This window comes from Oryctolagus cuniculus, chromosome 18, assembly GCF_964237555.1.
Source record: "Oryctolagus cuniculus chromosome 18, mOryCun1.1, whole genome shotgun sequence".
Lineage (NCBI taxonomy): Eukaryota > Metazoa > Chordata > Mammalia > Lagomorpha > Leporidae > Oryctolagus > Oryctolagus cuniculus.
In genome coordinates this window covers 34220561-34231267 of record NC_091449.1, presented here as the reverse complement: position 1 = coordinate 34231267, position 10707 = coordinate 34220561, and the positions used below count along the sequence as shown (strand labels likewise).

The window sequence follows — 10707 nt, the reverse complement described above, 5'->3', positions numbered from 1 at the left end:
CTTCCGTGTCTGGCACTGGCTCTGCATCCAACCAGCTCCAGGCTCTAGACCTCAGTTTTCCCATCTGTTAGTGGGGCATGAGGGCCCTCCTTATACCTAGCTCAGAGAATAGGATAATGAATGTTGAGGGGCGCTATGGTTTAGATGTGTGCCCCAAATTCCTGTGTTGGGAGCTTGGTCCTCAGGGAGATGGTGTTGGAGGGTGGGGCTAACGACAGGCAGCTGTGGTGAGGGCGGAGCCTGCGTGAATGGGTTCATGTCGCTGTTAGGGAGCGGGGTCATCCTCGAGAAGAGTGGGCTAGGCTGGTGACAAGTTGGCCCCCTCTTGTGTGCACTGGCTTGAGCTTTTACCTGCTGCTCTCCGGCGACACAGCACCGAGGCCTCTGCCGGTCGTCACTCTCGGTGTTGTAGCCTCCAGAACTGGGAGCCAAGCCAACTTCCTTCACTACCAACGACCAGTCTGCGGGATTGTTACAGCAACAGAAAACGGACCAGGACAATAGGTGCCGGGAGCTACAGACCCAGAGCCCAGGGAACACCCAGGACTCAAGGGCAAGGCAACAGGGAAAAGGAAGCTGAGCTAGACACCACCCCCTCCCTGCCACCCCAACCCAGGGCTGGCCCTGCCCACCGCCCTGCCCTGCCTTGCGTGCAGCTGGCTGTCAGTCAGTGGGGTTCCGGGCACTGTCTGTCACCAGCCAATGAGTGGGGGCGACCAGGAGCAGGCCACACAGCCTATTTCCTGTTTTCAAACGGGGAACTTAACCAAGCCTGCAGCCACCCAACTGACTACTCGGAACCGAGAGCTCAGAGTGCCATGTGACACCGCCCTGGACCCCTGGACACACACAGGGCCCACAGGCCTCAGGTCAGTGTTGGATCCCAAACTTGATTGGTCTCTGCCCACTGTGGCCTGACTCTCCTCTTCCTGTGACTTGTTTGAGGCTGGGTGGGATGGAGAAGTCAGCCTCTGGGGGAGGGGTTCTCCTTAGCACCTCAAGGCAGAACCCGGGCCAGCTTTCCAATCCTCTATCACCCCAAGGCCAGACACCTGTACAACTCCTCTTGGGCCTGGGGTCGCCACACCTGTGTTTCTCAAATAGTGGTACCCTTGTGGACTTGTGCAAAATGCAGGTGCCAGGGCCCTCTACAACCTGTTAGATGGGAAATCTGCTTTTGAACAAGCCCCGGCACTCCCACCCCGGCCCAGCCCACCTCCCCAGGTGACTCTGATGCACACTCGCATTTGAGAACCCGTGCCCTTGGCAAGGCTGTGCAGGTGAGCAGCTAGGGATCCGGCAGTACCCACCCTTCCCTAGCCAGAGGCTACGGCATAGCCAAGGTCCTGGAATCTTCTCACACAGAAAGCAGGCTGGGAACATTACTCCACCTCACTGGAGCCTCATCTCTGGTGACAAGCCCTTGGCTGTCCCCTTGGAAAAGGCACCTGGACTCTGTGGGGGTAGCCCTGGGAGTCCATCAGAGGAAGGACTGGGCATGGCAGAAATGTCTCTTGAAGAGGAGGTATGGCCAGGGCACCTGGGAGACAAGGAGAAAAAGGACTCCATTCACACAGACCTGGGTGGGAGAGCTGGGAAGCTGCTCTGTAGCCAGGGCCAAGTGCAGGCCCCAGGCCAACAGCACAGACACCTGCAGTGTCTGCTTGCAGAGCCCAGACATCTCGGCCATACAGAGTAGGGAGGGAAGGGCCCACAGGCCTCCTGCAAGCCGTTCCCAATGAGTGGCAAGAGCAACAGGAGTGCGTTCCCATTTCTCAGAGAAGGAAACTTAGGTCAAGAGAGGGCTAGGAAGCTGCCCGCAACCCCTCACAGGTACCCATTCACAGGTGACGTCCAGCCCGTCTCACGAGAGAAAGCACAGGGGAGCTGGATGTGGCTGCTGTATTTGGTTTTTATTCTCGGCCCTGGCTTCATGATCAATTTTCCCAGGTCTTCATAGAGTGTCCAGGCAAAGGATCATATCTGGGGCCTTCCACAGGCTCTGGGCACACAGTGCCCTGCTTCTGACATGACATCAGCTGCCTGATCACGAAGCAGAGCTGAAAGGGCGGATCACAGAGGCCAGTGCCACTCAGATCACCCATTTCACAGATGGGCTGGCTGAGGCAGGTACATAAGAGTACATACAGGAGGCCAGCACCGCAGCTCAATAGGCTAATCCTCCGCCTGCGGCGCCGGCACACCGGGTTCTAGTCCCAGTCGGGGCACCGGATTCTGTCCCGGTTGCTCCTCTTCCAGTCCAGCTCTCTGCTGTGGCCCGGGAGTGCAGTGGAGGATGGCCCAAGTGCTTGGGCCCTGCACCCCATGGGAGACCAGGAGAAGCACCTGGCTCCTGGCTTCGGATCAGCGCGGTGCACCGGCCGCAGCGCGCTGGCCGAAGCGGCCATTGAGGGGTGAACCAACAGCAAAAGGAAGACCTTTCTCTCTGTCTCTCTCTCTCTCACTGTCCACTCTGCCTGTCAAAAAAAAAAAAAAAAAGTACATACAGGAAACACTGGGATCCAAGAACCCCAGACATCAAGAGTGCATGTGGCACACTCGCTATCTCACTTGGACACTTCCCAGAATGCTGTAGGGTCCCCAAACCTGGCCATGCACAGAGGGTGAGCAGGACAGGGCTGTGGGCACACTTGTCAGGCATGGAAACAAAGGCCAGGTGACAGGAAGCCATGTGGGTGAGGACCCAAGACTGGTCAGGGAGGAAGCTGTCTCCCAACTCCATGGGGAGGGCTGGGAGGTCCTTGACATACTCAACCTTGTGCAGCATCTGCCGGCCAGGCCCCAGCTCTGTGCCTGCTTGCCTGACTTAGAAAAGGGGAGGTTGGATTGAAGGTCCTGGGGTCACCCCGTGGCCAGCTGCACAGGGTCAGCTAGAGAATCCCCAGGCTTCCTTTCACCTGACACAGCAAGAGCTGTCCCCTAAGGATGGACCCCAGGCCCTGGCTGACTGCACCTCTCCCCAGCCAGGCTGTCAGAGTTGGGGACAGGCTCTGGCCACACCCAAGAATGCAGCAGGGAGTGATGTCAGAGCAGCAATGGCCCCACCTCTCTCTAAGCCACAGTCAGCCTAGTGGTTCAGACCCAGGGCCTGGACCCCAACAGACTAGAATTCAAGTCCCAACTCTAAGGCTCAGTTTCTTTACCATAAAACATAGATAAAAACAGCCCCTGCCACAGACAGTGGTCAGATCAATGAGCGAGCAGGTGCTGAACACAGAGTGTGCAACACCACACACATTTAGGACGAATTCAGCTTTGCTCCTTGGGCACTCTTACCAGTCACCTAACCATAGATTAGACTTCAGTTTCCTCATCGGTTATGTGGTGCTATTGATGGATTCTTGTACCTGTTAAGGAAGATGGGGGATATGAAGAAGCTAGGTGGGTATGAAGTTAGTATGAGTCATTTGGAAACTTTTGCTGATGGATAGGTAGGGATATAGAAATGATGGATAGAGATGTTAGATGAGATTTATAGACATAGAAGATAGATGATAGATGAGATAGATATAATGGATAGATGAGATAGATATAGATAGGTAGGAGGATGAGATAGACAGACAGAGAGATAGACAGATGATATGTGCACATGTCCTCCTGCATGCACACATATAATATAAAACTGACATTGACCTGGGCAAGCCAGCAGCTGTCTCCCAAGTAATCACAAAAGCCATTTCTTTTGCTTGAAATCACCTCATTTAAAACTCAGAGCAACTGGGTAATGCCAGGGCCATGACAGAAACAGGAGGCTCCATTCTGGCTTGGAGTGATCTGTCCAGCCATGGGGCAGCCCCAGGGACACATGTGGCCTCTGTGTGGACAGCTGGGTGGGCTGGGAGGGCACGGCAGTGGGGCTGTTGCCCTAGTTTTCTGCCAGGCAGCAGGCTTCCTCAACGCCCAGGAGCCAGCAGGAACTCACTCACTGTTCTCTCTGGTGTCCCTGGCAGCCCTGGAGCATGGCAAGCCCCGAGCACCTTGGGAGCCCTGGCTGGACAGCACCTGAGACCCAGTGTGCAGCAAGGACCAAGCAGGAAACACCCGCCACTGGCCCTGGCCTCCCACATCCAGGACCTGCAGGGCACTCAGGTGGGCTTGAGGCGTGTGGCTTGATGCAGGGGAGGAGGTGGTAGAGAGGGGAAGACATCTGAAGTTCGCATGTGTGGCTTCAAGGATTCCACCCGAGAGCGAGCAGCTCTCTCAGGTTATCCAGCATGGGCACAGAGACAGCGATCAGGGTAGGTTGTCCATCTGGGCGTGGGAAAGCAACGAACGGAAGGGATGGAGCCAGGACAGGGCAGCAATGAACAGTGGCCACTGTGGGTAACTGGGACGCAGTCCCAATAGACTGCATGGGACACATTCCAGAGCTGTCCCATCCGAGGAGCCTGGCTGTTGTCACCTGGTTCTGTCTTGCGTGGGCAGGGGGATGCGCTTGAGCAGACGCTTATGCCCTGAGAAAGCCCTCAGGGTAACCATCATGGCTGCTTTCAGTAAGAAGCCAGCAGAATGTTCTAGAATAATGAGTGCCAATGGGGCCTGGCCGGCACTGACAGCATCTGCTACAGCACCATCTCCTGGAACAAATCACTGGATGCCCTTCCTAGCCCTGTGCTAGGCACTGGGGAAACAGGCACAAACCCAACCCTCAAGCTGGGTAAGAAAACATATCTGAGAAAAAATGGTTAGAAATGGCATGGGGCCGGTGCTGTGGCTCAATAGGCTAATCCTCCGCCTTGCGGCACCGGCACACCGGGTTCTAGTCCCGGTCGGGGCGCCGGATTCTGTCCCGGTTGCCCCTCTTCCAGGCCAGCTCTCTGCTGTGGCCAGGGAGTACAGTGGAGGATGGCCCAAGTGCTTGGGCCCTGCACCCCATGGGAGACCAGGAGAAGTACCTGGCTCCTGCCATCGGATCAGTGCGGTGCGCCAGCTGCAGCTCGCCGGCCATGGCGGCCATGGGAGGGTGAACCAACGGAAAAAGGAAGACCTTTCTCTCTGTCTCTCTCTCTTTCACTGTCCACTCTGCCTGTCAAAAAAAAAAAAGAAAAGAAAAGAAAAGAAAAGAAAAGAAAAGAAAAGAAAAGAAAAGAAAAGAAAAGAAAAGAAAAGAAAAGAAATGGCATGAAGGGCCGGCGCTGTGGCATAGTAGGTAAAGCCTCCGCTCGCAGTGCCGGCATCCCATAAGGAGGCCAGTTCAAGTCCTGGCTACTCCACTTCCAATCCAGCTCCCTGCTAATGCACCTGGGAAAGCAGTGGAAGATGGCTCAGGTGCTTGGGCCCCTGCACCCACATGGGAGACCCGGGAGAAGCTCCTGGCTCCTGGCTTCAGTCTGGCCCAGCTCTGGCTGTTGCAGCCATTTGGGGAGTGAACCAGAGGATGGAAGATTCTCTCTCTCTGTAACTCTGCCTCTCAAATAAATAAATAAATATTTTTAAAAAATGAAAAGAAAAGAAATGGCATGGGAAGGATATGTGAATAAGCTGGGAAGCTCTCACTCCAATGCCAACAACAGCTAGGACAACAGTGGTCCGAGTAAGCGAACAAGTGAATGTTGAGTCCAGCATACACAGCCAGCATGTCACACGCATTTGAGACAAATTCATCTTTGTTCCTTGGACATACTCACCAGCCGTGTGACCCTGTGGGCTGGGTCTTGAAGGACACACAGGAGATGGGAAGGATGCTAAGCTTTCTCCAGCTTCTCAGAGGGGCATGGGGCAAGTGAGGTTTAGGAATCACGCTGTCCATCTTCCGGGCAGGGAAAGAGAAGGCCTGGATTCAAGGCAGAGGAGTGGCCGTGTAAGACAGAGCGTCCACTGAAAGGCCCAGCAGAAGTCCCCCAGGCTGGGGCGGGAACACGGCACCCCTGTTGCCCCTCTGCCATGTGCTACTGTGTGCTTTGGAGGCCCAGCGATGACCACAGTGCCCGCGTCAGGGGAGCTGCCGCTGCTTGCTGGGAGCGCAGGGTTTCGAAAGGGCCAGTCTGCAGGCAGGAAGCGGACTAAGCAACACGCCCTACCACATTTCACACCCCAGAAACCACTTGGGGGTCACTCTAGTGCGTTGTACAGTACATGTGCGGTTGGAATCTCGGCAATCAGAGCAGATGGTACTGGTATATATCTATCCATACATCCTTTTAAGAAAATGATTTATTTTCTTACTTGAAAGGCAGAGTGAAAGAAAGAAAGAAAGAAAGAAAGAAAGAAAGAAAGAAAGAAAGAAAGAAAGAAAAAGAAAGAAATCGTTCATCTGCTGGTTCACTCCCCAAATGGCCACAACAGCCAGGGCTAGGCCAGGTTGAAGCCAGGAGTTCTGTCTAGGTCTCCCACATGGGTGGCAGAGGCCCAAGTTCTTGGGCCATCACCTGCTGCTTTCCCGGATGCGTTAGCAGGGAGCTGGATCAGAGGTAGAACGGCCGGGACTTGAACCAGCACTCTGATATGGAATGCAGTGGCTCAAGCAATGGCTTACCATGCTGCACCAAGTGCTGGCCCCTATCTATCTTTAAGCAAGGTTGGCCACGCACATCTGGCGGATAAATGCTAGGGTGGGCAGAGGGGGACATTCACCGCTCTCCCAGCATTCTAAAGCCCCATCCCAGGTAGACCCAGCCGTCTCTCCAAGCCCCTGTCTCTCCGGGGCACTGACTTGGTACAAATCCCATCTGTCCAGACACGCACAGCAGGCCGAGCTCCAACTCCAGCATGACCACGCGGGAGCTGCAGGAGCACTGGCAGAACGAGAAATGCCGCTGGAAGCCTGTCAAACTGCTCTTTGAGATTGCTTCTGCACGCATCGAGGAGAGAAGGGTCTCCAAGTTTGTGGTAAGCCAAGACGGGAAAATGATGAAGCCCTGAGCCTCAGCTTTCCCAACCATGAAATGGGCTGACATACACTCACTCACAGAGTTCTTCGGGAGACATACCCAAGAGCTAGATTCTATACTTGGGACCACGCTGGGGCCAGAGTCATGGTCCCTGATCCTAAGAAGGAAAGAGCCCAGGAGACTCCCGGGTTACCAGGTGTTAGTCATCTATGTCCTTGTTGATCCACTTTGCCATATCTCTGCATCATTTAATATCATTTACTTCATTTGTTCTTTAAGTTGGGTCATTTTTAAAGACACTGTATAGTTTTAAAGAGAAAGACCTTACATGGAAAGTCAGGGTTGTACAGCATAAAGAAAAAGTCATTATAAAAATAAATGGAAGAAAAGTTAAGTGCTGCTATAAAGATTCTGGCTGGGTTCCTGTGCTGGGGGCTGCTGTCTTTGGTAGATGGGATTATAGCCTGTGTCAGGAAGACGTTAAAGACCACCCAAGAGCCACACTCAACCTTCCTTTTTCACTTAATTGGGACCAAGACAAGTTCAAGAGCAACCATCAGGTGCCAGCTGCACTGGTGCACAATGCCCGTGGTTCGGTGCATGGACTCACTTAGCCCTCACCCGGCGATGTGGGCCCTAGTCCCAGTTTTGTTTTATGGATAAGACTCAAAGAGTTTAAGTTACCTAGCTAAGACCACACAGCAAGACAATGGCAGGGCTCGGATTATAACGTGGGCTGCCTGGCTCCAGTGTCAGTGCCCTTCTAACCAGTATTCTCTATAAGCAGAGGTAAGACAGAGTCGCTTCTCACAACCACATTGACAGTGCAACTAAATGATGCTAAATGTGAAGGTACTTCAAACGGTTTGTGGGAAAAAAAATCAAAGGGTATGTTCTGTTGTGCAAAACATTTTAAAATCCATTCATACAAGGGCTCTTTAAGAAGTTCTTGAAAAAACACAGAATTTAAAAAGCATGGATTTTGAACATTTTTGCATCAAAACAAACATCCTTTTTTTTTTTTTTTTTTTTTTTGTTAGACTTACTTTTTAAGAGACAGAGGGAGGGAAAAAAAATGGAGATGGACACACAGAGCTTCTATCCATTAGTTCAATTCCCAAATGCTCACAAAAGCCAGGGCAAGGCGAGAAACCAGGAACTCAGTCTGAGTCTCCCAGGTTGGGTGGCAGGGACACAAGTACTTGAGCTATCATTGCTGCCTCCCAGGGCGCACATTAGCAGGAAGCTGGAGTCAGGAGTGGACCTGGGACTCAATCTTAGGCATTGCCATATGGATTGGGGGCATCTTGACCCTTAGGCCAAATGCCCATCTATTAATAACAATAATATAGAGTCAGAGAGACAGAGGTACTTATCTCTTTTTTTAAGTTTATTTTATTTTGGGCCAGTGCTGTGGCGCAGTGGGTTAAAGCCCTGGCCTGAAGCACTGGCATCCCAATGAACGCTGGTTCTAGTCCCGGCTGCTCCTCTTCCAATCCAGCTCTCTGCTATGGCCTGAGAAAGCAGCAGAAGATGGCCCCAGTCCTTGGGCCCCTGCACCCACGTGGGAGACCTGGAGGAAGCCCCTAGCTCCTGGCTTCAGATTAGTGCAGCTCCAGCCATTGCGGCCAAAACTGGGGAGTGAACCAGCAGATGGAAGACCTCTCTCTCTGTCTCTACCTCTCTGTAACTCTGTCTTTCAAATAAATAAAAATAATTTAAAAAAAGTTTATTTTATTTGAAAGCCAGAGTGAAAGAGGCAGAGATCTCCCACCCAGTGGTTCACCCCCCAAACAGCTGTAACAGCAGGTGCCGGGCCAGGCAGAAGCCAAGAGCCAGGAATCCACCTGGATCTCCTACGTGGATAACAGGGGCCCAAACACTGGCGCCATTCTCCACTGCCTTCCCAGGCGCAGTAGCAGAGAGCTGGGTGGGAAGCACAGTCCAGGGCTCTCACGGGACGCCAGCGTCATGGGCGGCAGGTCAACCTGGAAGCCACAGCGCAGGCCCTGGTACTTAGCTTTAATTCCATTTCCCACAGACTTTGTGCAGCACCTTCCTAGTAACTCAAACCCACTTCCCGGTGTCCCCCACTTGCACAACGCACAGCTGTAATGCAAAGTTCCCGGGTCAGACAGTGAGGCCCAGCCCTGAGGGACCCGGGCCCCTGCTGGGCGCACTGCGGGGCTGCCGCCTGGCCGGGAGGCGCGCCCCCTAACCCGGCCTCACCGCGACCTGCGGCGGCCGGGGCGCCGGCTGCCGGTTTCTCCCTTGCGTCCTAGATGTACCAGATCGTGGTCATCCAGACCGGGAGCTTCGACGGCAGCAAGGCCGTGCTGGAGCGGCGCTACTCGGACTTCGAGCGGCTGCAGAAAGCCCTCCAGAAGTCGTTCAGGGAGGAGCTGGAAGACGTGGCCTTCCCCAAGAAGCGCCTGACGGGCAACTTCACCGAGGAGATGATCAGCGAGCGCAAGCAGGCCCTCAAGGAGTACCTGGGGCTGCTCTACGCCATCCGCGGCGTGCGCCGCTCGCGCGAGTTCCTCGACTTCCTGACGCGGCCCGAGCTGCGCGAGGCGTTCGGCTGCGTGCGCGCGGGCCGCTACGCCCAGGCGCTGGAGCTGCTGGCGCGCGTGCTGCCGCTGCAGCAGAAGCTCACGGCGCACTGCCCGGCCGCCGCCGTGCCCGCGCTCTGCGCCGTGCTCGTGTGCCACCGCGCGCTCGAGCGTCCCGCGGACGCCTTCGCCGCCGGCGAGCTCGCGCTGCAGTGCCTGCAGGCGCGCGAGGGCCACCGCTACTACGCGCCGCTGCTCGACGCCATGGTGCGCCTGGCCTACGCGCTGGGCAAGGACTTCGTGTCGCTGCAGGGGCGCCTGGAGGAGAGCCAGCTCCGCAAGCCCTCGCCGCGGGGACTCACGCTCAAGGAGCTCACGGTGCGAGAGTATCTGAACTGAGCCGCGGGCGCGGGCGGTCCGGGCCCCTCGGCGCAGCACTCGGGACTCAGGACAGGCTCCTCCTCTGCGCCTCCAGCGCCTGCACGGAGCAGAGATGCTCCCGGGACCCCTGGGAAGGCTTCACTGTGCCCCTGTGCCCTCGCTGCCAGCTGCCATGCCTATCTCATCTCAGACCGCAAACCCAGATGCCAGAACTTGGGGGGAGTGGGGTGGGCAGCTTGGCACAAGTGTCGCTTGGGACGCCCGCGTCCCCTGTGGGAGTGTCTGGGTTCCAGTCCCGGCTCCACTCCCAATTCCAGCTTCCTGCGCATGCACACGCTGAGTTGATGGCGCAAGCACTCAAGGCCCTGCCACGCACGTGGGAGACCTGGATTGAGTTCCACGCTCCTGGCTTCCACCAAGCTCAGCTCTGGCTGTTGCAGGCATTTGGGGAATGAACCAGCAAATGGAAGTTTCTCTCTCTCCCTCTCCCTCTCCCTCTGCCTCTCTCTCTCCCTTTTTCTCTCCCTCTCCCTCTTCCTTTCTGTCTCTGCCTTTCAAATAAATAAATACATTTTTAAAAGAAAAGTCTATTTTTAAAAAAATAAGCGTTTGGAGCGTAATGTGACCTTGTCAGTGTTTTTGTGGGAAACAGAAGCCATCCCAGACAAATCTTACTCCCTTCCCTTGCAGCCAACTCTCTCCAGCTGCCCTGGGTCAATTCCCTCTGCTCCTGCAGCGCTAACATTGCCAAAAGATATTCCCACCGTTAGCTTGAGAGTCTAGCTCAGCCGCCTTAGCGTGCAGATCTGGCTGAATGAATGCCCGCCCCAGGGTGTGTGCTGCCCGCGGGAGGGTGGAAGGATACAATGTCACAGAATTCCAGGACACTGGCGACTTTAACAAGACAAGTTGCAAGTGTTTCC

At 54.9% G+C, this 10707-nt stretch overlaps 1 protein-coding gene across 2 annotated transcripts; it reads left to right on the top strand.

Annotated features, from left to right (window-relative positions):
- The first annotated feature begins 636 nt into the window (after window positions 1–636).
- Window positions 637–10369, top strand: SNX20 (sorting nexin 20). Of its 2 annotated transcripts, XM_002721340.5 has the most exons (4): window positions 647–869; window positions 3972–4110; window positions 6698–6849; window positions 9134–10369. In XM_002721340.5, the coding sequence occupies exons 2-4, from the start codon at window positions 3981–3983 to the stop codon at window positions 9800–9802; spliced, it is 951 nt and encodes a 316-aa protein (XP_002721386.2). In that variant the 5' UTR covers window positions 647–869; window positions 3972–3980; the 3' UTR covers window positions 9803–10369. The 2 variants fall into 2 exon arrangements, with proteins under 2 accessions (XP_008273268.1, XP_002721386.2); XM_008275046.4 differs by lacking the exon at window positions 3972–4110 and having other exon boundaries at window positions 637–869.
- Window positions 10370–10707: the final 338 nt, after the last annotated feature.